At 37.6% G+C, this 27,382-nt stretch overlaps 1 protein-coding gene across 1 annotated transcript in view; it reads left to right on the forward strand.

The window, feature by feature from the left end:
• TTC3 (tetratricopeptide repeat domain 3) overlaps positions 1-27,382 on the forward strand; it is a 60,985-nt gene that overhangs the window by 30,624 nt on the left and 2,979 nt on the right. The window contains 24 exon segments of the mRNA XM_042810669.1: positions 619-745; positions 1,992-2,114; positions 2,245-2,346; positions 3,002-3,094; positions 4,081-4,145; positions 5,492-5,519; positions 5,521-5,629; positions 8,524-8,832; positions 9,655-9,918; positions 10,338-10,384; positions 11,993-12,049; positions 13,160-13,233; positions 13,865-14,011; positions 14,890-15,784; positions 17,100-17,165; positions 17,766-17,915; positions 19,259-19,398; positions 20,954-21,022; positions 21,854-21,950; positions 22,864-22,964; positions 23,880-23,973; positions 24,514-24,612; positions 26,809-26,976; positions 27,070-27,209. Coding sequence (XP_042666603.1) covers positions 619-745; positions 1,992-2,114; positions 2,245-2,346; positions 3,002-3,094; positions 4,081-4,145; positions 5,492-5,519; positions 5,521-5,629; positions 8,524-8,832; positions 9,655-9,918; positions 10,338-10,384; positions 11,993-12,049; positions 13,160-13,233; positions 13,865-14,011; positions 14,890-15,784; positions 17,100-17,165; positions 17,766-17,915; positions 19,259-19,398; positions 20,954-21,022; positions 21,854-21,950; positions 22,864-22,964; positions 23,880-23,973; positions 24,514-24,612; positions 26,809-26,976; positions 27,070-27,209 — 3,564 coding nt within the window.

Consider the following 27,382-nt stretch of genomic DNA (forward strand, 5'->3'; position numbering starts at 1 on the left):
TGGATGTGACTGCTCCTTCCTGTTGCAGTTTTGGCTGGCAGGGAGGCTGCTTTTTTTTTTTTTGAAGAGGTGCAGACGTTATCACAACTGCCCAAGAGGCTACCACAGAGTACCAACCATGTAACAGTGTCTGAAGGCAGGTAAAACTGTAATACAGAGAGCAGTGTCCTCTGCTTCCTCTCTGGCAGATAGAGATCAAAGGTCACTAGTGAAAATTCGTATGACCTCACTCTCCAGATTGTTGAGCACATCCATCTTCGTGGGTCTCTTGAACATTAGTGCAGGCTCTCAGTCTGCCTAATAGCCATGGATGGGCTCTGGGACTCTCTATTCAGCCACGGCCTCAGGCCATGACTCTTTTATACAGAATAGCCTTTTTTCCCAGGTAACTTAATGCTCTTACATTCTATGTGCGCTCATCGTTATTGCTTCTTTCTTGAATCATAGAATGAATTATGAAAGAATTATGAGCCATGTAAGAGGCATTGATATATGATCACAGAATCACAGAATTGTAGGGGTTGGAAGGGACCTCTAGAGATCATCGAGACAACCCCCCTGCCAAAGCAGGTTCCCTACACCAGGTAATCTGAACATTTTACCTGTTTTAAATTTCAGATTTTCAGATGCGCTCAATCAGTTTATGAAATCACAAACCATGATTAATCGTAAGATTGTACCTGGAGTATTAACTTGGCCCACGACATCTCAGGTGATTGAAGAAACACGAACAGAGAATTTACAGGTATGTTTAAAAACAAAAATAACAGTGCTGTTCTCTCAAATGGTCTTTCCAGAAAAAAAGCAAAAAGGATGTATTACACAGAGCTTTGTAGTGTGACTTCTAGAGTGTCATCTTTACTTTGTTCCTCACCTCACATTGTCAAGGCCAAAGAAAGCAGTGAACAGAAGCGGGGAGAGATTCAACATGGGGAAGCCAGTGCAGCACTTCTTTTCTTGAGCACTGTCAACTCAAAGGCTGGTGTTCGTAGAGAAGAGCTCTGTTTACGGTGGCTCTTAGAAAGCATGCTATTTAAATCATAAACTCTGTTTAAGAGTCTGTGCTTGGGTATTTTTATGTAATAATGTAGTTCTGATCTGCTTCAAGTTATTCACGGGTTGCATATTATTAAACTTTGTTTTGGGTAGATATAAAGGCTGTATGAGAGTAAAGCTAGAGAGAACAAATTAGAAGTTAGAATTAGCAAAACTGTGTGATATGTATTCCAAAAATGAGGCTTTCTGTAGTTCTTGGTAACTGATTGTATTGGGGGCTGTATGGTAAAATTCCTTGTTTGAGTAAAAAACTGTGGTTATAGGATTAAAAACTACTGTGTTGCATTGAAAAGCTTTAAAATTCCTTCTATGATTATTGCTGATGATTATTATTATAGAGACTCTTGGAGAGTGTCATACAAATATCTGAAGGCTGTGATTGGGCATTGATTTATTTCTAATAGTGTTTTATTAATTTGAGGCCAGTTCCAAAGCCATGGAACTTGTACATACTTTGCACAAAGCCACTGTAATGTACCTCGCACACTGCTGAGGGAGACCTCATTAGCTCCATTGCAGAGCCAGGTCTGAGCTGTTCCTGGGAATGTACTTAATGTTATAACCCAGATCCCAGAGGTGGTATGAAATGGCAGGAGCAAGCAGTCAATTTTCATCATGTTATGTTGGGGTTGTCTGGGTTATCATTTTTGCTAATTGAATATATAAGTATTCACATGCTATTGGAATTGTTAAGCTTGTATAAACCTGCATGCAGGGAAGTATACTCAGTTGATAGCAGTTCAAATGAACTTTAGTATTTTGGTGTACAAGGACAATCTTGCATGGCTTTCACTATGAGAGAGTTGTTCTTTTGCTATTAGTTGCCTGCTGTTCAAAAAAAGGTGTCTGTTTCACTGCGAAGTTCCTTAGAAGAAAACAATTGATCTTCTGTTGGTGTCTGTGCAATTTCTCTTCTATCACTTTGTGTTTTTCAGTTGTTCTTAAAGAATTGCATTGAGGAATGCAAGTTCCCTCCAGAACCAGATGCAGTTTGTCGCTATCAGCATTGCCGTGGCAACTCCAAAATCCAAATATTTTTTACAGATCCAGACTTCAAGGTACATCTTAGTTCAAGTCCTTTTCCATATTAGAGAGCTATGAACACAACATTTTATCATGTCTTCAGTTAAGTTGTGCACTGTTCTGTGTTTTTGAAGATGCTAAACTTGTACTATTTTCCACTGCTAGGGTTTTATACGTATTACTTGTTGCCAGCGGTGTAGAGTGGAGTTTCATACCAGCTGTTGGAAGAAGTTGAAAACTGCAAACTACAGTGATAAGAATGACAAGGTAAGAGCTGTGTTAGACTAGAAGCATTTTATTTCTTCTTTGTCCAGTCAGTATTACAACATTCTTTTTGTTTGTGATAAGTGAGGTGCTACAGCTACATACTCTACTCATATGACAGGAAGAGAGGAAAGAGGATTCTCTTGCTGAATGGCCTAATATGCAAAGCTTGCTTTCATTTACAGAAGAGAGGCCTGGATGTGGTTAGCCTGTTTTTTTCTGGCGTTATTTACGTCCTTCCATGAGAAAATTTATTCCTTCTAAGGTCTTGTTGTTGAAGAAGCAATTTGACATCTATTGTATCTGAAGTAATTTTATGGAAGATTATATTGGCAATCAATCTGAAATAAAAGGAAATTCTGGGAGGGTATGAGTACATAAAGTAATGGCCTTAAAGTTGACTCCTGAAACTGAAGCTGGAGGTGGGCCTTTGCTTTGTGAATAGCAGGTATTTGCCACAGGTCTAGAGCCCTTTTGGTTGGAATTCCTTTCTAGACAGCTGAGAGAGAGTGATTTGCTTTCTTCATCCAGTAGGAGTCTAAGCCTATGCTAGCTTTAATTACCTCACTCACCTCAAATAAAGAAGCTCTAATCTGTATGAGAATATAGAATTTGCATGAATTTGCATGTTTTTGTGTTTTATCTTTTTCTCCTGCAGGATTTTCTTCAAGAATTATGTTTCACTCCTGACTGTACAGGCCTTATTTCAAAAATAGTTATTTTCAGTTCTTCTGGTTTGGTGAAATGTGAAGTAAGTAAAAGTTTATATAAAATATGAAAACCTTTAAAATATTAAACCTTTAAAATATTTACTCTGGTAAAGGAGGTAAAGTGAAGATGATAACGTAACTCACAAGTAATATGCAAACTCGTAAGTGTTATCTTCACTACAGACTCTGAGCATTGCTGGGAGCTTAAACTGCCTGTTCTCTTCTTCACGTGCTGCAATGGGCATTACCTTACTGTTTTGGTTGCAGCTGTCATTGAGGAGCTGTGTTTTATATTTATCTGGAAAGCATGGAAGGAACTCCATTAGTTTGGCTTAGTGCTAGTATTACTAAATGAAATACTATTGGGATGATGTGCTTATCTCCTGCAGTGTCTGGTGAGATGGGTTGGTTCTTCCTTGACCAGCACTGGTGTATGAGAAGCAAGAAGAGAGGTTCTAATTTTGTATTTTCTTCTTGTCCGCTAGTACAGATAAACAGCATCCAATGTTTCTTGTGCTACCTTTCCACCTGCCTTTTTTGCCTGTAAAAACCTATTGGGTATTAGGACCAGAGGGAATGGTTTTAAGCTATGGCAGGGGAGATTCAGGTTGGACATGAGGAAGTATTACTTTTCAGAAAGGGTGGTCAGGCACTGGAACGGACTGCCCAGGGAGGTGGTGGAGTCACCGAGCCTGGGGGTGTTCAAGGAAAGGCTGGATGTTGTGTTGAGGGACATGGTTTAGTGGGAGCTATTGGGAAAAGGTGAACGGTTGGACTGGGTGATCTTTTAGGTCTTTTCCAACCTTGGTGATTCTATGATTCTATTGGTGTGTGCTGAGTTGTAATGTTTGAAGATATTTTCATGTAGACCTTCATGAAGCATAAGTAGCTTTCAAGTCTGCATAGTCACTGTGGTAGTATTATTTTTTTTATTGCTTTCAAAGCATCAAATTTTGTTGGGTTTCAGGAAAAATCAGTGCTGCATTGTAACCCAAATTTAATTAATATGATGTCACTTTTTTTGTAGTTTGAACAAAAGATCACTAAACCCAAGGAACTACCAAGAGCCATCATTAAACAGAAATGTTCAAGGTAAGCTCTCTAACATTTAAGAGTAGGTTGAATCAATTTGAGGAGAAGTTTTCTCTAGGACTGAGCTTCATGGCTTTTAAAGAATTGCTAGAACACCACAAATACTTTGGAAAGCTGTTCTTGTCCTTTGCCTCTGAAAACATGTATTTGAATGAACTGATTTTGTTTTAATATAAAATTAAATCATCTGAAAGGGTGAGTAGAAGTACCGAACAGTCCAATCATAAAATTATTTAAATTAACTTATAAACCTGTAGCTCTCTGCGTTCGTTTTACAGTGAGATCACAGGAAAGAATTGATTGGTATGGCTGAAGAAATTATTGGTAACTCTCCAGTGGTCTTAGATTTTAAAAACAATGTATTTATTTTGGTCACAGGAGACTCTTTTCAAACATGTGAGATAGGAGTTAATACAAAACTGATTTGCCACAGGTCTGTACTGAGGGATACGTTGCCCGTTGCACCACTGACTTCCCAGCTATTTCAGCCAATAGCTTTTGAGCATAAATGGCTGTAATCATCTTCAAGTCTGTCTCGCTCAAACCTCATCTCATTGTGAAATCTGTGGGTGGTGAAATAACACGTTGTTTGGGAAGAGTGTGATTTGTAGGCTCTCTGCGTTTGTCCTTCATTTGTAAGATGCTCAACAATTGGAATGCTGAAAGAGTGGGTGTTTGTTACTCCTCATAGTGGACTGCCTGTTCTGATTAAAAACAGTGTTTCAAGTTGAGTGCAGCTGGATTAGAATACCACCTTCATTTTCAGTCTGAGGTTACAGGTGTTCTATCCTTTTGTTGCTAAAGGGAAGAACTCAGCAAGAATTTAACTGTGTGGGAGAGAAATCTGTCTGGCAAACTTTATCTGGTTGCTTAGAAAGTCTAAATGAAAACTGCATATAATAAAGCTATTTAATAAGGTTGATGCATATGCCTTTAAAGTAACTGTCTTTATGCTTTTTGTTCAAGTAGAATTATAATTAACAAGCCCAAGGCATAAAGCTGACAAGGAAATCCAAAAGCTCATGTTTGGTGCAAAATATTGAGTAAAAATTAAGGAAAAAAAAAAGTTTATTTCAGGTACTTAATCCTAATTCAGATGTTATTAACAAGAGTAAAAATTTCTTCAGGAATTTTGAGGATTGCATATCTGACTCATGAATGTTTGTGATCTCTTACTAACTTAAACAAAAGGTAGCTTGACTATATTTATACTCTTCCAAATCATATTTTGCAGTAGAATGGAAGTGCATAACTGTTGTAAGACATGGAAAAAATGTACTCACCAAAGGAGTTAGGCACCTTTATCTCAAGTAACACCAGATTCACTGTTTAATTGTTTTTATCAGTTTCAGGAAGTTAAAAAGGAAAGAAGAAAAAAAAAATACGAAGAAAACGTGCACGGGAAGATGCACTGAATTCTTCTAAACAGAAAATAGAAGAAAATCAGATGCGAAATGAACAGCCTCAGTACCGTAATCGCAGTGGTATGTGGAAGTACAGATTGCTGTGTTAAGATAGCAGAAGGTACCATAGGTAGTGTTCTGGGTGTCCTAAATCAAACGATAGCAGAAGAACAGATTATTAATATTGAGCATACTTCTCCCACCACCACCCTTGAAGACCTGCATAATCTTCCCTTAGGGACTTGAATTTCCACTTAAGATTACTTTTATTTCAGATTTGGTTTTAATTTCTAAGTAACTGGAAGTTGTTGTTGTATGGTCATTTTAGGTCCTCTTAGAGAATTTTTATTCTTGTTTCTGCAGCAGTTAAGGCTGTAAGAACTTGTGGAATCTCATCAGGTTCTCAGAGGATACATGTTAGTCCCGTACTCAACCAGACTCAGAGTTCTCCAGAGCCCTGCTGCCTGTTAAGTGGCATATCACAGAGGTGCTGCTGGCTCATATCCTGGCACTTTCTCCATATAAACCTCTCACTTGCTGTCTTGTTAGTTTTTTTCATCTTTAACTGTTTTGCTTGAGAGTGGCCCTTCCATTAGCAGTGTAGATTACTATTTTTGTTTCCTCTAGTTTTCTAAAATTATGTTCAAATCACTGGTGGGTTTTCTTTTGTTTTTTAAAGCTTAGATACCTACTTTCTTATGGCATATCTTTATTTTTAATCCTTGGATCTACTGCATAGCATTCAGTTGGGTGTTTATGGTTTGACCTCAGTGATCTTAAAACTTCTAAGAACACAGTACTTGTACTAAAGGTAGAACTCCCTGGTGACTGGAAAAAAGAATGAGATATCACACCTGTCTTTAACAAGGGTAGAAATTATAGCCCAGGGGAGCTATCGACCTTGTCAACCTCACCTCAGTTCTGGGCAAGACCAAGGAGCAGATCCTCCTGGAAGCTAAGCTGAGGCACCTGAGAGAGAGAGAAAGGTGACATGGGATAAGTAGCATGGCTTCACCAAGGGCAGATGCTGCATGACCAGACTTGTGGTTTTTTTATGATGGCATAACTGCAGCAGTGGACAAAGGAAAAACCAGCGATATCATTTATGTGGACTTTAGTAAGGCCTTTGACAAGGTCACCCGTAATATCCTGCTCTCCAGATAGGAGAGATGTGGGTTCAGCGGATGGACTGTGCAATGGACAAGGAGCTGTTTAGGAGACTGTACCCAGAGTGGTGGTCCGTGGCTCAATGCCTGGGTGGAGATCAGTGAAAAGTGGCGTCCCTCTGGAGTCGGTAATGGGACTGATGCTCTTTAACATCTTCATCAGTGTCACTGATAGTGGGATTGAGTGCATCCTCAGCAAGTTTGTGGATGACACCAAGCTGTGTGGTGCAGTGGATGTGCCTGAGGAACAGGACGCCATCTAGAGAGACCTAGGCAGACTCAAGCAGTGGGCCCAGGAGAATCTCATGAGGTTCAACAAATCTAAGTGCAAGGTCTTGCCCATGGGTCATGGCAGCCCCTGCTTATCAGTAAAATGGAGGATGTAAGGATAGGGCACAGCCCTGATGAAAACTGCTTGGGAGTGTTGGTGAATGGCAAGCTGGACGCGAGCCAGCAATGTGCCCTCACTGCCCAGAAAGCCAACCGCATCCTGAGCTGTATCCAAAGAAGCGTGGCCAGCAGGGTGAGGGAGGTGATGCTGCTGATCCTGCCCTTCTGCTCTGCACTGGTGAGACCTCAGCTGGAGAACTGCGTCCGATGGGGAGTTCTCAGCACAGGAGAGACATGGAGCTGTTGGAGTGCATTCAGAGGAGGGCTGCAAAAGTGATCCAGGGGATGGAACACCTCTCCTATGAGGACAGGCTGAGAGAGCTGGGTGTGTTCAGCTTGGAGAGGAGAAGGCTATGGGGAGAACTGAGTGTGGCTTTTCAGTATCTAAAGGAAGGCTGTAAGAAAGGAAGAGGCAGGCTTTTTAGCAGGGTCTGTTGTGATAGAAGAAGGAGAAATGTTCTCAAATGAAAAGAGGAGAGATTTAGATTGGATATAAGGAAGGTGATTTTTACAATATGAGTGCTGAGGCAGTGGAGGAGAGGCAGTGGATGCCCCATCCCTGGAGACACTCAAGGTCAGGCTGGATGGGGCTCTGAGCACCTGATGGAGCTGTGAGTGTCCCTGCTCATTGCAGGGGCAGTGAATCAGACAGACTTTAAGGGTCTCTTCCAGCTCAAAGAATTCAATGATTCTATGAAAGACAGTAAATTTGAATATGAAGAAATGTGCTTATTATGCTTGAAATTATATCCTTGTTAGAATGATCAATTATTCTAAATGTAATATGTAGTGCCTTGGTTTTTAAAGGTTTTGGTTTTTTTTGTAAAAATCTTTTCAGGCCTACATCTTTTAAAGCTGGGTACTATTAATTAAGCTCTCAAAGTGACATTCAGTAGATGTGTGGTCTTGAAGGATAATGAAGGTGTAGTTTGATACGAGCACAGTGTCTCCACTGTTGTTCTACAGAGAACAAGAGGCAGGCTCAGGGTAAAGGTTTACTATTGAATGTATGCTTGGATGTTCAGAAATGGGCTTTTGCTCTGGGAACTGGTGCTCAGGGCAGTTCTGTCCCTGTGCCAGGGCTGGCATGCTGTCTGCGCAGATAAATTTGTGCAGGCAATTGCTTGAACTTCCTGTTATTGGCAAGTGAAAAATATTTTTCTCTCTGCAATCTAGTTGAGGTGCTAAGGATTACTTTGTTCCATTTCCTGAATTTAAAACCAGATACTGTCACATTTATAATGATAAAGTAAGCTTATATAAAAAGTTAAATATTGTGTTATTTTGAGTGTGGTAAAAAAGCTAATACTTAAAAGCCACTTAGTCCAAATTATCTGTACTTTAGAATTGATGTTTTCAACTGTTTAAAAAAAAAAACAAACATGAAACCTTTTTGTTGTTTTTTTAATCCCATTGTAGACTATGCAGGTTATGCTGGTGATCAAGTCCTGCAGCGTATCATTCAAAATGCAGAGCAGATAAAAACAGCTGTTCGTGATGCCTCCAAACTGTTAAAGGAATTACTTTCCTGGTTTGTAATCAGTGAAGAGGCTTACGCATCATATTGCAAAACTAGCAGCAAGTCACATGTTGTGGTGGAACAGCTCATCAGTTACTTGATTCAGGAAGAAAACAGAGTGAAAACAAGGGGTTTTATCCGTGTCCTGAGTGAGCTGGAGGAAGTGGATCCCAAATTACAGAGGTGGATGAAACACCTTAATGATTTGGGTAAGCTGTGTGTTGATGTAGTAGCACAAGAATTTACCTGGTCATTATTGTTCAATCTACAGATGGAAAAATAACCTCCCTGTTTCCCAGTTTGGCTTTCTTAACTCTGAAGGGTGAAGTAAAACTTTCTTCTTGTTCTGTTACTTGATCATTAGCAGGATTTCTGGAGAAGTAGATATGGCTGTTGGTGAGAGCAGCAGCCTCTTATCTCTGCAGAGATGAACTTTTCAGAAGAAGTAAAGCATTTTAATGATGCGAGGCTTTGAGAGAAAGAAACAATATAGATGGATATTTTTTTCTTACATCCTAAAACTCCTGAATAGGCTTAAATGAGAATATTTATATATTTAATCTGGAAAGTGTATCATGGTGATTTTTTTTTTTTTTTTTTTTTTGGTCATTTGACTTTATCTGATTGCTTAACTTGGAAGGAATTTATTTTCATATTCTTTGGTATTGCCTTGCTGTGTAGTTTGCTGTTGAATTTATACTTGGATGGAGATAAAAGCTGCTGTTTACTTGTAGAATGGACTTAAGATGCCAAAAACTTCAATAAGGATTCAGTATTCCAGTGTGTCCATGTCCTTCAAAGAATTTGTTCAGATGTATTGCACTCATTGTTGACAGAGAGTATAATCAATATGAAGTTAATTTGTTGTGTTAGCTTTCATTTGCAAGATTAAAAAGGTTTTACATAATCCATTTCATCTACCATATATTTAATTTTAGGAACAAACTGTTCCTCTTTCAAGAATATCCCACTTAGAAACAAAACAAACTCTGAGGCTGAAATGAAACAATGGCTTTTTTCTGCTCTTCTAGGGTTTACAGCTACAGTGAACTTTATCCTTCAGTATGGACAGTTTTTAAAACAACTTGACTTTTCTATTTTATCTGCACTCTGGAATGAGAAGTATGGTAGTAAATTTGACTATGTGTCAAATAGTTCTGAAAGCAAAGAAATTCTTGACTATTTTTTAAAACCACCTCTAGAAAAAGTTCGTTGTTTTATATGGCTATTAGAAGACAACAGAGAAAATTTTCCATCTCTTCATCAAGCTTTAGATGAATTCTTTAATAAAACAGGTAAGTATGCAAAGGTCTCCATTCTTACAAGCATTGAATCTTGTCTGCTTTTTACACCTCAGTTGATATACTCTGTAAAAGCTGAATTGTCTTTAATTTCTAACCTTGTATATATGAACTTGTGTGTTCAGTGCTTAAAATACTATATGGTCTTAAAGAACCAAGGCATTTTGTTGTAAGCTACATTCTGCTGTTTGTATCATGTGCCAGCACACAAGTCTATGGGTATAGGCAATCCATACAGAATTAGTATTTAATTTTAAGCATAAAGATTCTGTAACAAATCTTTGAGATGTGATGCTTCAGTGGTGTTTGATGGAGTATAATAATTATTACTGTGATCACATAGCTCACAGTTGTGAATTACACTAAATAGTAATATTCCGGTTTATGCGTGTGATTTTATTATCCTTTTACAGACAACCCTACCATCATATTAAAGAAGCAGGGAAATGAAGATATATTGGTAAGTTAACCTAAGTATGGGTTCTGATATAAGCTCAGAAACAAAAGTGTTTGGTGTTGAGAAAAACGTGCAAAAATGAATGAGACTCTTGCTTTCTTCACTTTTTTGTTTGTTAACATCATCCTTGAGACCTGATTAGAGACTTACGCTTTGAGGCTTTTTAAAACAGCTTCTGTCCTTTAGTAGTGCACTGCATACTCTTTTTCTTCTGTGAGTAAGTATTTGTATGGGATTTTCTCTTTGATTAAACCAACAGGAGAGCTCTTAGAGTGTGTACATTTCAGGGATGGAGATGAGGGAGTTACAGTGATAGCGAGCGAGTCTACAGTAATGTGCTACACTGCCCCTTTTGGATAGGGCAGATACTGTGTGTGGGAGTGGTGTTCACAGCAGTTTGGTGTTAGGTTGAAAAGGTCTCTCTAGAAGAACTGTAGAGGAATTGGGAGGAAAAAGAAGGTGTGCCCAGTTTACAGGCAGAGAGTCTTACTGACTTGTCTGTCTATGTATTTACCATGACTGACATGAGGCATCATTTTTCCTTGGGAGTGCTTAATTAGGACATGAAGAATTTCAAGTGCTAGCTGTGCTGTGTATTTTAACATCCAAAGCAACACATGAGAGGGTAATGTAACCCAGCTTTGCTTTCAAATGTCATTAAATCGTAAGGATGGAATTAGAAGATCATTCTGCTGATAAGCGTAGTAAATTTGAAGTGAGATATACTTAGCACTTGTAGTTTCTACTGATGCTTTTCAGATTAAACCCAGAACTCTTAAACTGTGTATTGTTCTGAATCACTTTTTGGTTGGTATGTTAGTTGCATTCCTAACTGGCAGGAATATGTCACTTCAGTCAATTACGTATTTGAAGCACTTCCAATTAGAACTATTCTAGCCTGCAGATAAATTTATCTCTACAAAACCAAGATTTGCTTTTGATACAGAATAAACTTTGCGAGTTATTAATTAATATAAATGATAATGAGGTGTGAAATCCCTTGCTCTTTCATTGGATGAATTAGAAATTCAAGAATTAAATAAAACCTGCTACATTATATTCTACTTCATATTCCTATTTATGTCCTAAAATGATTTCTAATACTGTAATTAAATTATGATTAGTAAAGTTATGTTTATATGTAATGAAGTCTTATTAAAAACTGAAGAGGCATTTTAGTTCTTCCTTATCCTAATAGGAATTTGAAGTGACAGAAACTTCTGGCAGCTCTATTTGTTTTTGTCCCTTACAAAAATCTGTGTTGCCACAGATTCACAGCTGCCTAAATACGCAATTTCAGATACAAGTAGTGAGTAAGCATCCAAACTACTAAGTACACTGTTCTGTCTATATTGTGTTCAGTGTTCAAGGAGCAAAATGATGAAAAGGAACAAAACAATAAGGTTTTGCAAAGCTGTGTTCCTTTTTGTGTTGTTCAGATGAGAACATAGGAGGGAGGAACAAGATGGCATGCATGCTTAACATTGGAAGCCTTCCTGCTCAAACCAGAATCAGAATTTTAATACGAGACTTTTAAATTTATGGACTGATTTTGGAAATGCATCATTTTATTATTATTGCTTTACATAATTTTATTTATTTCTGTTTCAGACAAATGGTATCAAAGGTAAAAACAAAAGCAGAAAGAAGAACTATAAGGACTCACGGGTCAGTAACTTTATAGCTGCTTACTATAAATGGTTTTCTTTCAGAGTTACTGGAGATCAGATCTATAGAGGTGGTTTCTGTAAATATCTCATGGAAGCTCCTTCTTGAAGTGTTTTTTTTTTCCTCTAGTGGAAATATATTAAGACTCAGTTAATGCTGTTCTAGTTATTTTGTTACAGGTTGAATTGGGCAATGTAAAAGATGATTCTGCACTTAAAAAAGAAGTTATTTATGAAGATGTTGGGTTCTAACTGTGTGCTACTAACTTCAGTCTGTCCACTGTCCTCACACTTTGATCTTCCCACAGGAGAAAATAAAAAATAATCAGTGAATACAAATCACAGACTGCACCTACATAATTGATATTTCAGCTCCATTTTGTTTGCCAGGGATAAATAGCAAATGTGACCAAGAACTATTTACCAGTCCTCATGAGATAAACCTGACATTTTGTTTCTGTCTGCCTTTCTGAGCATTTTTGTGGACCCTGACTGAAGCTGCAGGTGCTTAGTGCTAAGATAAAACGCCATTCAGTATTTTATAGATTTTGCTAGCAATAAGATGGAATCCCAAACATAGCATCTCTTGTCCTGCTTTTCTAGAATCTTGCTTTATTGCAGTCATCTTGATTTCCTCTGTGTCCCCAACATTTTATAATTTTGCCCAAATTTCACGACAAAAATTATGATAAAAAATTGTTTTTTCTAGGATGAGATCCCTAAAAATTCAATTTGTGTGCTTTCTTTTTTTTGCAGTAGGCAAAACTCTGCCATAGAAGGAAGCTGTGTGTCTTACTAGAACTCATCAAAAAATCAAGCACGCCTAGGATTTAGATAAAATCTGTAAATAAAAATTAAAAAAGATAGGTTGGGCTGGAATATTGCAGTATTATATGTTCTAAAGAAAGCTCTGAAGAAGCTAATAATTTAAAATAAAGACGTTTTTCAGTGTGGCTTAATGCAGGTAATTGTAGTTGAGTGTTTTGGGGTTCAGCATCTCACATCTGAGCACAATAAAATTACGGAAGGAGGTTCTGTGTAAGCAAGTTACTCATACTCTTTACATTGGATCATTTTCTGAGATGAAAAGTAATGATCTGTTTTTAATTAGTCTGTTTTAGTATTATCCAGTGGAGTTAGTACAGCACCACAAGAAGAAAATACGTTTATGGAAGAAAATGCATTGTAAGTATCATCACGCACCTTTACTTTTGTTGCCCGAGCTCCAAAGTACTTTGCAGGTACCGGAGAAGACAGGCTTAGAAACACCTTAGAAAGTCTGGGTTCATATCTCAGTATTTCTTGAAATGACCTTCCTTTGAGCTTCCAGAGATCATTACTTTTCTGCTTCTGGGACAGGTATGATGGATACTAGAGTTTTTAAGATGTTAGTTAGATGTTATCTAAGAGGTAATCAAATAATGAGCAGGTTCCATCCCAGTAAGGCTGCTAGGCCAAAAAGCTGTTCTTTCATGTAACTTATCTTCTTTCTGTTCCACTTTACTGTAGAAAGAAAGTAGTTGATAAATTTGTCAGATGAAGAGCAGCTGCTAGGACACAGCTAAGCTTTATTACCATTAGTTACTCTTAGTTACTGGTTATTCTCAATGTAAGAAATTTACCAGTTCATGATTTTGGAAATAGTGCATGTTCCATTTGTTACCTACTTGTTAGAAAACGTTTGCTACTGGGATATTTCTTAGCATCTGTGTAGCTGCCATATGCTAATGCTCTTCCCAGTGTATGTGAAGAATGTCATTATTTTCAGAGACATTGAGTTGTTTGTTTGTTTTGTTTTTGTTTTTGAACTCTGTAGAGGTTTTACATATTATGAACCATGTATAATCCCAGAATATCTTCGGGGGGAACTGGAGGAATTTGAAGCTGTATATGACATTTCAAACAGTAACAACTGTCAGAGACTGGATGCTAATCTAAATCTAACCTGTGAAAGTTTATATGGGTACGTATGCATTTCTGTGGTTAGCAGTTTAAAAGTTTTACTGTTTCAGCTTAAATGCATATTAATTCTGTACCTTTATGTTAGAGAATTAATGTTACAGTATTCCAAGAAAGAAGTGATGGAAGCAATTGGAATTAAGTATCTTTGGTGCCTACTGTAGAACTGATTGATGATTACAAGCACGAAAACTCCATAATTTTGGATGAGTGCAGAAAAATTGAGGCTCCAACTTGTGAATCTGCTTGTAAGGAATAAAGGAAGTCTGTCAAATGACAGGCTGCAGTTTAGTTTTGAACCAGTGAGCAGGACAACAGTTCTAACACCTGAAGGTGGAATTCAGCTGTTTGTTTCATTGATACTCATAGTCATTTCTAAATGAGAAAATTATGGCATATAACAACATAGAAAGTATATCTTGATACAATTTACTAACAGCATATTTTATATGTGTCTGTCATCTGATGGCAACAAACATATTTTCCTTAGACTGTCACTTTCTTTGTTCCTTTCGGTTCTCATTTAACTGGTATGTAGATTTCATGCAATAACGTCTTGCCTAAATAACAGGGCTTTTGGAGGCAGCAGTATTAGGTGCAACATCCTATTAAATAACATAATTGGATAAAGGCCACAATTGAGTCCTGATGGTACATAGAGATATGTCCTATGCTCTCAGGGGGCTGCAGGTGGCTGAGTATGATGTGAAGAAGCACCAGTGTTACAGACAATTTTTATGCTTAGATAGAACACCATCTTCCAAATGGTCATTCTTCAGTAGTGCTGAAGACTTATTGCTTTCTATGTGAAATAGGGCTTGAGAATTGTATGAGAAATTGTTAACAAACAATTACAACTCTTTTTTTTTTTTTTTTTTAAAGCTATTTCTCTCAGATATTGGAAGAGCATGGCCCGATGGAATTAAATAATAAGTTGCTAGTTGGGGAATATGAACATTTCCCTGAAGAAGCTCGAAAGATTGTAGAAGATGAGGGTGGTTTGAAATCTTTTCTTCTGAAATCCCATCGTTTCGTTATGGTGGATGATTTTATTAGCTTAAGGCATGATATTCTTATTAAAGAAAATAAAAACAGAGATGAGACTGAAAATGATGAAGAAGGAAATTATATCGTCTGTGATGCGCAAGAAAATTCTTTCCAGAACAAGATACAGTTAAATCCAGCTGCTGAGGAATTCAAACCACTGTCTTATCCTGAGCAACCTCATATATCAGCATCTACTGACATACCATTAGAAAGCTGTGAGACTCCACAATATTTGCCCTATTCTTTGCCTACTTCGTGGCAATCAGTGCTTAGTCAGGATATTGATCCTGTTGAAAATATGCCTTATTTTTCAAAAGTTTTATTTTATCGAGACTTTCAGAATCAAAGCAGACTTTTGCCACAGACTTCCTGGGGTTATCAGTGTGAAAGAACATCGCCAGTGACTTCTCCAGTGCCTCTCCTGTCAAATGTTGCCAAGCAACCTGGGTATATTTATGCTGATGGTGTTACTCATCAGGATAATGATGAATTAGCAACTTCAGACAGAAAATATGTCAGCAGCAGCTTTATACCAGCTGAAATAGAAACATTCAGAGACCCTCCGTGCCTGGTGGAAAACTCCGATAGCACATTTTATGAAGACAGTTTTGCTGTTGCAAATAGTACAAATGAAACTGAACGTGATATACAGGTGATTAAGAAGGAAAAAGAAAGCAGAGGTATACCTGTAATGAAAAACAGCCCACATACAAGGATGGTAGCTGTTCAGGTAAGAGATTAAAATGGAACACTCCTTTAAAAGGAGTGTAAGTAACAAAAGATGGTGTTGAAATCTTGCATTATGTTTCTGCAGCTGTGGAAGGTGCAGCTCCTTTTGGGATGATTTCTTTATAACTTCCTGAAGGGTCAGTTGTGTGTTTCAAGAGCAATAATACTTCAAGCTACCCAAATAAAAGGAGTATTGTATAATAGTATTTAGTGTTCTCTAGTACTTATTTTTTGTTACAGAATGCACTTTGTGTGCACTTTGTGACAGGTTTCCAGTGTTACAGGTACGGCAGTTTCTTACATCCGTTCCTATGGTAGCTTATCCAACATGCTAGAAGAGTGATTGTAGAGAAGTTCCTCATCTTAATTTGTTTCTCATTACTAAGGAGAAAACTTCTTATAACTGTGAGACAGTCATCTTTTTGTTTTTGCTTTCTAAATTATGAAAGTGTTAACGTGTTTCATTGTTACCCTTATTTTTTTTTTCCCAGACTTGTTTTGTTTGCACTTACTTACTTGAAATCTTTCCCGAGCAGTTGCTGACTTGGCAAATGAATTCAGTTACTTGGCTAACAGGGCTTTTAAGTTGGAAGTTCTTTTTAGTTTTTGAGCACATTTAACAAACTGTGAGCAGAAGACAGCAACAGTTTTCAATTCAGTGAATTCTGGTTAGCAGAGTTTGAAAGGTCAGAATGCAACAGATATGTTTGTGGAAGTGCGGTGTGGCAAAGCATTTGCCATCATTTGGCTATGATTTTAATAGCATATTAATATTGTAACATAAACTGAATCTTCAGTATATTGCATGATTAAATTTTAAACTTCAGTTCTTTCAGTAAGTCCTTAATGAGCAACGCTGGAAGAAAACAAGCACCAATTCCAAAGGTCGTTGAGTTTAGTTGCTTCTGAGGAGATGCATTTGTGTCGTAGATCATGAGCAACAAAACACAGCTGCTCTGTGAGCCGTCAGCAATCCGACACTGGATTCGCCAGTCTTAAGAATGCAAATAGAGTGAACGTGCCTAGATGGAGCACAGCTGTGTTTGAAGACTGTCAGAATTGTCCCCAGTATAATGCTTCGGTCAATTGAAATTGGGGAAACATTAGGGAAAAAAAGTGTTTTCATTATAGCCTCAAGTCCATTTTGGGAATATATGCAGAGTTTCCTGCTGCATTGTAGGTAAACCTATTTCATAATGTAGTCAGATGCGTAGAGTTGTTGGGTAGATATAAAAGCTCCAGAACAGAGCTGGCATAACAGTTGCACGTGTAAACAGGAGATTTTTCTAATCAGTTAATGATTCTTTGTGTTCTAGGTGAATAATGAAGTAACTGATAGGGAAACTAATACTTTGCCTTTTCATCCATTTGAGAAGCAACAAGTAAGTTACCTGTATATTTATTTCTACATATTTCTCATGAAGAAGTTTAAAGGAGTGTCCAATGGTAGCATGAAGATAAAGGTTTTCTGGAAATGCAATGTTCTAAAACTTATTTTTGATTCAGGGTTATTTTCTTTTGCTTGTGTTGGGCTGCGATCTGTAATGTCCTCACAAACTTCACCTAGGCCCACAAAAAGGAGGCTTTGGAGCTTTGTACTGTAGCCATCAGATGTTGGACTATATTCTAGGGAAATTTCCTCTCAAAAAAATCTTGAAGTTTGATTTAAATTGGAAGATTTAGACTGAGACATCTCAGGCTGATGATAATGGCAACTTTACGTGTCTGTCAGAATTAAAAAATATGATCTACAGGTTCTTCATATTCCAGTCTTTTCAGACACGGATGTTCATTTCTGTTACACAGATTTCTCTGTCCTAAAGAAACAAAAGCAAAACCACCACAAAACTCCCAAACAAAACAACAACAAAAGCACACCAAAAAATCCTCACAGTCTTGAATATCAGCTAACTGACTGTCATGAGTGTTTGCTGCTCTGTGCGTAGATTCTGAATTACTTTCTGTAACTAATTTATTTTCAGGGAGATATTCTGCGTATGGAAAAAGAGCATCAAGTATTAAAAGAACAACTTAAAGAAGCACAGGAAAAATACGAACAATTACAAAACCGGAGCTCAGAAGAAATCAGTGTTTTAGAAGAGCTGATAAAGAAGACTGTTCAAGAGAGAGGGGTAACATTTTTACTTGTGCAACAGTGGGGTTAGCAAAGATAAACTGCAGTGGCTGACAGTATTGGTTCTAATGGGTCAACACTGTTTTTTGAAACTTGAATGATGGTCCTCATAGCTTTGAAGTCTTACTCAGCAGATCTGAAAATCTTTGTGTATTGTCTTAAGAACACACTTAAGTGAAAATAGAAAACTGGTTGCATCCGTCTAGTGGATAGGTACTGGTTCTTATTCTAAAGAATAAAAAAAGCTCTGTGTTACTGACACTTTCCCTCTTCTTGAGGAGAAGGACTTCCAGTGGTCAGTGTTTTATTTGTTGGGAAGTCTAACAGACTTGTTTCTTTGAAAATGTCTGGGAGTAAGAGTAGTTTCCAGACATCAGCATCAGCTTGTTTGCACTTTGACTGGATTGATTTTATAGTTAAAGCTGAGTGTGCTACAAAGTGTTCATTTGTCTGCATTTGAAGGGAGTTTTTCATTTAAATAAATAACTCAGGTTAGACCAAAGCCATTTTTTCCATCTCCCCTCATTATTCTTTAATAAAGAGGGGTGAGGTCTATCCTACAATATTCCTTTAATGTATTTTCCTTTTGTGTGTGTATTTTTTTTTTGGAGCAAATTCTTACTGCATCTTGGGATCTCCTGAATTCTTGCTTTAACGTTCACAGAATCACAGACTGGTTTGGGTTGGAAGGGACCTCAAAGATCTTCTATTTTCACTCCCCTGCTGTGGGCAGGGCTGCCCCTCACCAGCTCAGCTGCCCAGGGCCCCATCCAACCTGGCCTCAAGTGCCTCCAGGGATGGGGCACCACAGCTTCTCTGGGCAGCTGTGCCAGCACTTCACTGCCCTCTGAAGAAAGAATTTCTTCCTAATATTGAATCTAAATTTCCAGTCTCTTAGTTTAAAGCCATTTAAGTCCTAACACTACGGCCGTGGTAAAAAGTCTCTGTCCATCTTTGTTATAAGCACTCTGCATATTGAAAGGTTGTAAGATTTCCCTGGAGCCTTCTCTGCTCCAGGCTGCACAAGACAGCTGCCTTCAACCTTTCTCCATAAGAGAGATGCTCCAGCCCTCTGATCATCTTCATGTCCTGCTCTTAACCCACTCCAGCTCTTTCTTGAGCTGGCGTCAGGCCTGGATGCAGTACTTCACATGGGACCTCATAAGGGCAAAGGAGAGGGAGACAATCTTGTGCTGAATACGTGACCTAAAAGTAAATTAATTGAAGGTGTCAGTGTAAATTTCAGTGGCATTTCTTTTGATCATGTGTCGGCAATCTGCTCTAACTTGCATTTTAATGGAATACCATTTGCAGAAATGTTTTCTTATTTTCCGCTTCTAGATATTTAAGAAAGAAGTGGAGTGGCTTCATCAAGCTTTAGAAATGAAAGTAAAAAAATGGCAACAGGAGAAAAAGGAAAGTCAAGAGAACTTAAAAGCAATGAGGAACACAGCCAAAAAGCATGTGGATACCAATGATAGGTACCAGTTTTGAACACAGAATTACATTATTGTCCTTTTGCTTGATTTTTTTTTTTTTCCCAAAAGCAGCAGTACGTGTGGCTGTTTCTAATAGACTGTGATAAATTTCATATCCACTGATTCTTTGATGTATGCAGAATGAAAACTCCAAACTTCTTGCTCTAATAATATAGTTCTGAAAGTAATTTAAATGCAACTTTTGGATTAGAGGTGCTGTCAGTTGGATATAAATATAGTTACTTAACCTAGTAAATACTAAATAACCTAATAAATACTACTTCTTCACTACTTAGAATCTTCCAGTTTTCCAGCCTCCTTTAGATCTGCACTGCTTTGTTGCTTTTCTCCTTCATGACTTTGTTTCCTCACTGTGCTCTGCTTTTGCTGTATGATTGGTCTTAAATTTTCAATTCATTTCAGTTTTCATGTCTTGATCCTCCTCCTCAGTCAACCTGACTAAACTCTGATCTGCATCTTTCTTTGCTCTCTTTATCTGTTCTGCCACTTGGCATATCTGAAGGTTATTTTGGGATGAACATTTCCTTCCTTTCTAGGCTTATCGTTTCTTTCTCAGTTTGAAGTAAAACTGCAGGAACCACATAGCTGCATGTATCTCTTCTGTTTTTTACCTGTTCTTCACCCTATAACAGAAGTCTGCAGAGCCTCCCATGGAACTTAGATAAGTAATATCTTACCACAGTCCTGTGTGCAGCAAACCCAGGTATTGTCCTGGCAAGTAGTTCTCCTGGCTCTGAAGGAATGTGAACCAGCTTCATTCAGCCACAGTCCAGACATCTCAGAGATCACATAGAATCATAAATTTGCTCAGGTTGGAACTGACCGTAAAGATCATTAGGTCCAACTACAACCCAGCTGTACTACCCTAACTCTTAACAGCCCTCCACTACATCGTGTCCCTGAGCACCACATCCAAATGGTTTCTAAGCATATCCAGAGATGGTGACTCAACCACCTCCCTGGGGATCCTATTCCAGTGCTAAACAGCCCTTATTCTGTAGGATTTGATGTAGCTTTTCCCAAAACATTTTAAGCACTGCAGAAGTGTTTAAGTAACTTTATTATTGGCTGTATAGCCAGCTAGAAGCTTTTTCACAGTAACAGTGTGTGTGAAATATGAATGTCTGCTTTAGTTTTGGTGGAATTTTTTTGGTGTTTTTTTTTTTTGCTAATTCAAGTAAGCATTTACAGCAGTTGCCAGATAACTGATGAAGCTGACTTAATTAGCAAGTTTATCAATCCTGTCTGTGTTTTTAATAGTCTCTGTCAGTTTTACAGACTTGAAGATTTCTGTCATAGAATACTATTATCTTTAATATGAATAGCTTGGGCCAAATCTTTCTTGAATAATTATCAGCTGGCACTTACATTGGTTACTTGCTTCTTAATTAGGAGTACATTAAGTGCACTTAGAGTATGGATATATAAGATGTACAGATTGTCACTGCTGCGTATTTGTCACTCTGGTTATAGAGGGTCATGTATTTGCTAGCAAACATTTTTCAGAACAAGCTTAATGAATGTTTGATTACTCTAGGTATTCAAAGACCATTGATGAGAAGGAGAAGCAGTATAACACATGTTTGAATACATATCTTGAGACCAGGTAAAACTCTTGTACCTCTCAGCAATATTTATGTTTTTCTGTTGACTTTCCATTATTGGAGTTGTCTGTTTCACTCTGGGTGAAAGATGAGAAAAAAAATAAGCACTTCAGCTTATATCTCTTATTCTCAGCTAGTTTACTTCTATTTACCATGAGTAAATATTATTTTCTTTTAGATATTTAGAATCATAGAATTATTAAGGTCAGAAAAGACCTCTAAGGTCACCTTGTCCAACCGTCAGCCCATCCCTACCATGCCCACTGACCATGTCTCTCGTCATATCTCCATGTTTCTTGAACACCTCCAGGAATGGTGGCTTTACAATAATTAAAAGTTGTCTTTGCAAAATCTTGTCATATATTTCCCTTGATAATATGATCCTGTATTTTAGAACCCTTTAGAATTTGGGTGCGCTACGTACATACTACATATCTGAATTTGTAGTTCTAAGTATACATAGTTATCTGAGCACTTCATAAAAGTTGCGTGTAGCTGGAATTCGAGGTGTAATTTATAGATACATTTTTAATATATGTGAACAGATTCAGAACAATAAAACTTACATGACTGTAGTAGTCAGCTCCTGTAAACTTATTATGTTGCACAGTGAAATTTAGTTGAGAAATCCCAAAGTTATGTCTATTGAGCCAGCAGTATAGCTGCAAGAATGTGACAATGTGCCAGGTACAACATGTACAACATAAGTGCAGATTAATGGTTCTGAGGAAGGGAGAAGTAATAGCCATAGAAAACCTCTAAAATGTCATCAATTTTAGATACTGCTGTGTTACTTCATTTTTTTTTTTTTTTTAACTTTTTTTGTTTTGCAGTAATAAATTTGCTAATAAGAAAGTAAAACTGGAAGAACTTATTAAGAAGAGTCAAGATGACCTCAAGGAGCATGAGAAAAGAGCTGTTAAAGCAGAGGTACAAACAAAAAAAAAAACCTGAAACACTTTTACAGTCTGGATCATTTGCACTGATGGATGGGGAAGATGACTGGTGAAGTCTTATTTAAGAATTTCCCTTTAAATAGCACCTAAGACATTTTATAAGAATACATTAAAAGTTTTAATCAAATATTGACAACTGCTGTTCATTATGTTATCCTGCAGAATTTTGCAGATCATCAGTATGTTATTATTGGCCAGTATTATAACTGTACAGAATTTGGGGCTTCTGGTATTGCCTTAACATTTAGTAATATTTCAGTTTCATACTTAGCCCTCTTATGAAAACATTACATTGGCGAGTATTATAGAAAGATAGGATTTCCTTTGCAAAGATAAGTCACACTTAGGGAATCTGTGGCTACTTCATAATCTGACAGTCTGAATGCAGTTTGGTTATTTCACTGAAAGGAGGAGTTTACTGATAAACATCAGTACTTTTGCCAAAATAGCATTTAAGATGGGAAAGACTTCTAATACACCGTATGGCATACAATTCTTTCTTCAGAGAAAAGGTTTGAAGGCTGTTGTACCTGCAGTGAGATCTTATACAAAGATTAGGTTGTTGATCCACGTTGGTCTTCCACAGTACAGCATTTAAAAGGCTGCCTTAAACACTTAAAATATATATATGTACACAAACACATGCGTTTTTAAGTTGCAGATGGAAGGAACGTCTCTGCATGCATTCTGCAGTCCGTTGAAGTGAATATAACCCACTTAACCTCTCAGAGGCCTGCCAATGCCCTTGATTCTAATGTGATGTTCTGTTGTGAGTGTGTATGTTGTACACTGTATCATCAAACTGTTGTTTAAGAGGATCCAGGCTTTATTTATGGTGTCTGCAATGCTTTTGTTGCACTTCTTTAAAAGCTGTTATTTTGTTACAGGTATCAGTACTCAAAAACTGGAAAGAAAGTGAATTATACAAACTGAATGGCATAGTTTCCAAAGCAGAAGCAAATCTCAAGATGTTGAAGTCACTAAGCAGGTATGGAGAGTTTACACTAGCAATTTCAGTACTACTTCTTGTTAAAGAAATTACTGGATGTTTAATCATGATCGTTTTAACTAGACAAGTCAGTTTTGCTCACAAACCGATGCTATCCTGAAATATCCGCAGTCATTAAATGCAACTTTCCTGAAGCTGATTTTCTATTTTGGGCTTAAATTACCAACATGTGAGCAGCAAACTTCTCTTCTAATTCTCTCTTAGAAGATGAGGCTACTGGGAATGTTCCAGTTACTGCTATCCAGTAGCACTGGAAGAGGGCTGCAATGTAAATGAAGTGGTGAAACAAAACAGTTGGGCATTTGGCAAGAATCAAGGAATTAATATTTTAAAAACTACTTGTTCCATCTCCCTGTCTAGGTTGCCCCAAAATATTATTTTACATTTGAGGAGTCTACTTCTAAGATTGGATAGGATATAGGTGCAGTTAATTTAAGTGACGTTAGCTTAAAATAGGTATAAGTCTTTAACTGTGACTAAAGTTGTGAGAGTATGGTCATAAAAATAATTGAGTTTGGTTGGAGGGGACCAAAGAGCTGTCAGAGTTAATCAAGAGTTAAAACTTGTTATTGAAGGCATTGTCCAAATGCCTCTTGATTACTGACTGGGACAGGATTCCTAGAGAGGTGACTGGTGCCCCGTGCCTGTGTTCAACCACCCTCATGTAAAGACATTCTTCCTACTGCCCACTCTGAATCTCTCATGGTGCAGCTTTGTGCCATTCTGTATTCCCTGTCATCAGTGACCAAAGAGAAGAGCCTAGCACTTCCCTCTCTGCATCCTGTCCTCAGGAAGCTGCTGAGAGGAACGCAGTTGCCTCTCAGCCTTCTTTTCTGCAAAGTAGACAAATTAATGGGAATGTTGGAGTTTAACTGAAAATTTTCATTATTTTAGCAGCTCAGCTTCATCACTTCCTGACTTAAAGTCACAGATTAATTATTGGGAAGTATTTATTTCAAATATAAAGAAACAAATGGAGAAAGTAAAGGTAAGTCTTAAGTTCTCTTAACTAGGGATAAGTTGAATTTTGGAAATTAAAACAGAATATATAACTTAATTTTGCATTCCTTTGTTAAAATATCAATGGCTTCTCCACAAGCCAATCTGCGTTTCTTTTAATGATGAAAGAAAGTTTTGATTATAAGGCCTGATGATAAAATGTGCTTAAGTTGCAATGAATATCTTCCGTTTTGGAAAGGCAAAATTCAAGATTACTGAATTCCGGGTTGATCAGTCTGTCAGCTCTTTTGTATTTTTTGAACTTTTAAAGTCCATGCAACTTTTTAAAAAATGATAAAATTGTCTTTTAAAAAGGGAAGTTGTATGGAACATCTAGGTTAAGTTTTAAAAGCTAGATGTTTCACAAATGTTTTCAGACATTAATGTGCTTCCATAGAGATTAATGTTGCTGTAGGAGATGGCAGCCTTATTGTAGCCACGTGAAAGGCCTGCTGCCTTTTACTGTATGAACTACTGGAAGAGCTTTATTTAATGCTGATTTGGAGGGGAATTTGTTTTCTTTCCTCAGGTTGGGTATGAAGAAAAAATTGAGAAGGTGAAAAATGGTGTTCGAAACTGCCTCACCAAAATAGAAACTGCGGATCTTTCATCTCTTCCCAGTGTCTTAGTATGTATCTTACGTGTGATAGCAGTATGTTCAGAGATTCTGTAAGTTAGCGTCAGCGTGGCTGTCCATTACAGAACATGTACATGGAGAACTTGAATAGATAGCTTTGAATTCAAAGCAGTATAGCCTTTCATGGAAATTAATCTGCAATGGCTACATCCCAGATAAATGTTATTAAAAGCACTTTCTTACAGGTCAGCACTTCCACAAATACTTTGCTCAAATCATGTCAGTTACTTCCAGACAATGTGTGATAGTTTCTGGTGCCAGGACAAAGTCAGTGTAAGTCAGTACTCATTTAATTCCTTATCAGCATGGCTTGGGGAGATGCATGACCATGCCGAAGTAGTCAAGCTAGCTGCAGAGATGATGCCAGCAGCCTGACTGCTGCCATTCACTGAAGCAAAATTGAAACCTGGGCACAGAGCTGATGCCCAGGCATGAAGGCAAATAGCATGCATGAGTTACTGTACCTTAGGATAGTTTGGAGAAAAGCAAAAAGGGTTCAGTCATCCTTTAGAATGGGGGAATTAAGTGCTAAGTAAAATGCATTCCTGGCACATGCAAAAATGAAATCCTCAAACGCATCACAGATGCCACAAAAGAAACTTTCTTTAAAATGTATTCTCTGCATAAAGTTATGTTTTTTTCTTTCCTTTGTTTTTGGTGTAATTTAGACCCAAGGCTCTGTTCCAAAACTGTAGTATACTGTGGTTGTCACTACAGTTTTTCTGGACTCATACTCTTATGTTTTCTGGCCTACCTTTTATTCCCCACTAAGATTTAGGTCTCTTCTTTTCTCCTTATTGGCACAGATCTCTTAAGAATTTGTAAATGTTCTTAGTTATCCTCTTTAGGTTACCATCATTTTAGAAGTTTGGAAGTAGAGTGATTTCTGTTCCACTTGTTATGCATTTGGCACCTGCTTTTACTGCAGTGATGGAGGTATTTCTTAGAAAATGTATCTGTGGTTCTTTCACCGTCAGGGAGACCTTAAGAGGCAAATACTGAATCCAAATGAAAAAGGCTTGATGAAATGGTCGCTGTCATTGACTGCTTAATTCCATCTGTAATACTTACCATTTTTTAATAAAGAGGTATAAGAAACATAGCTTGATAAACAAATCTATAAGAATCAACAAAGCTAAATCTAAAGCCATGTACTAAAGAATGTGAAAATTTATGGATGTCCAAGTTAGCCTGCTGAACTGGGTAGCGATTTAGGTGTCAGATTATCTCTATGCATCTCTGTTGGCAAAGCTAGAGGTCGGTAATATGCAGATTGAAAAAAAAAATAGCACATTCTCAAGCAAATATTCAATCAGCCTTTTTGTAGACTGTTGCTTTGTTCCAAAATGTACTCCCATTTGTTTCTTCTCATTTTGAGGAATCACAGAATGGCTGGGGTTGGAAGGAACCTCAAAGATCATCTAGTTCCAACCTCCTGCCACAAGCAGGGTCACCTACCACTAAATCAGACACTAGATCAGGCTGCCTGTGGCCCCATCCAACCTGGTCTTGTGCATGTTAGATGGCAGCCAAGTTCTTGGAGCAGCCAAGTTCTGAAACAACAGTAGTAGTCATAGAATCACCAAGGGTGAAAAAGACCTACAAGATCATCCAGTCCAACCATCCATGTATCACCAAAAGTTCTCACTAGTTCTCTCCATTTATGGAACACAATTGTTAGTTCAAAGAGAAGTCTTCCTGGATCATGTGAACTCCAAGATTGTCAACATGGTGCCTTTAGCTGATGTGTTTGTTTTTAATGTAAATAAGTGCATAAATATTGCACTTGGTTATATATTGTTTATATTGCCAATTAAAAGCAGTAAATGTATTTTCAAATTGATGGCACTTGTGTTAAAGCAGTGGTTTCTCCCACGAACATCAAACTATCCTTGAAAAACCGCAGCTGTCCAGCAGCATTCACTCCTTAGTAAATACAGAATATGTAAAGTAGCACTGAATGCATAAATGCTGCTCTTTTTAATCCTGCTTCAAGCCAGTTGTCTATGTGCAGTACAAAATAAAGGGCACTTTGATATGGTATTTTCACCTAGGCAGAAAAGTTCAGATATGATCTTCAGTTCCTCATCGTGACCAAAATGTAGTGCAGTTCATGCTGCAAATGCTCAAGAGCTCTGCTCAGTTTATTTCAATTGTTTTTTCTTATGGAATCTGTTTATTTTGTAGAGAAAGCAAAGCAAACCTGCTGTCAGTGATCCAGACCTTGTCCCGTACTCTTCTGCATCTGCACACTCTAATTTACTTCCTGCAGTTTCAAGCTCTGAAGATCAAGGTCCAACAACTGCTTCACTTAATACCCAGGCTGGAGTGAAGCCTGCAAATGCAAATTCTAAGGTTTGCTCTGCAAGTGATGGATCAGTGAAAACAAACACCAAAGCTTGGATGGGATCATATGCTGATAAAGTTTCGCTAACTTCTATGTCAAAGTTTTCAGGAATCAATACTCAGAACATACAGCCAAACCAAACCCACCAAGACGATTCAGCTACACAGATGAAGCCCTCTTCAAACAACACATTTGAAAATATTATTGCTCATCTACAAACTATATTTCCGGGCTACAGCAGGTATTTTTTAATGCGTGTAGTAATGCTCTATTTGGTAATTGAAATTCTAAACTATCATTTGTTAAGATAGTAGAACAGAGATAGACAGAATAGAAAGAATTGATTTCTTACTCAATACTTCTTTTTCACACACACACACACACACACACACACACACACACACACACACACAC

The sequence above is a fragment of the Centrocercus urophasianus genome, unplaced genomic scaffold (assembly GCF_019232065.1).
Source record: "Centrocercus urophasianus isolate 14NV4802_14NV808 unplaced genomic scaffold, USGS_Curo_1.0 seq_12, whole genome shotgun sequence".
In the NCBI taxonomy this organism is placed as follows: domain Eukaryota; kingdom Metazoa; phylum Chordata; class Aves; order Galliformes; family Phasianidae; genus Centrocercus; species Centrocercus urophasianus.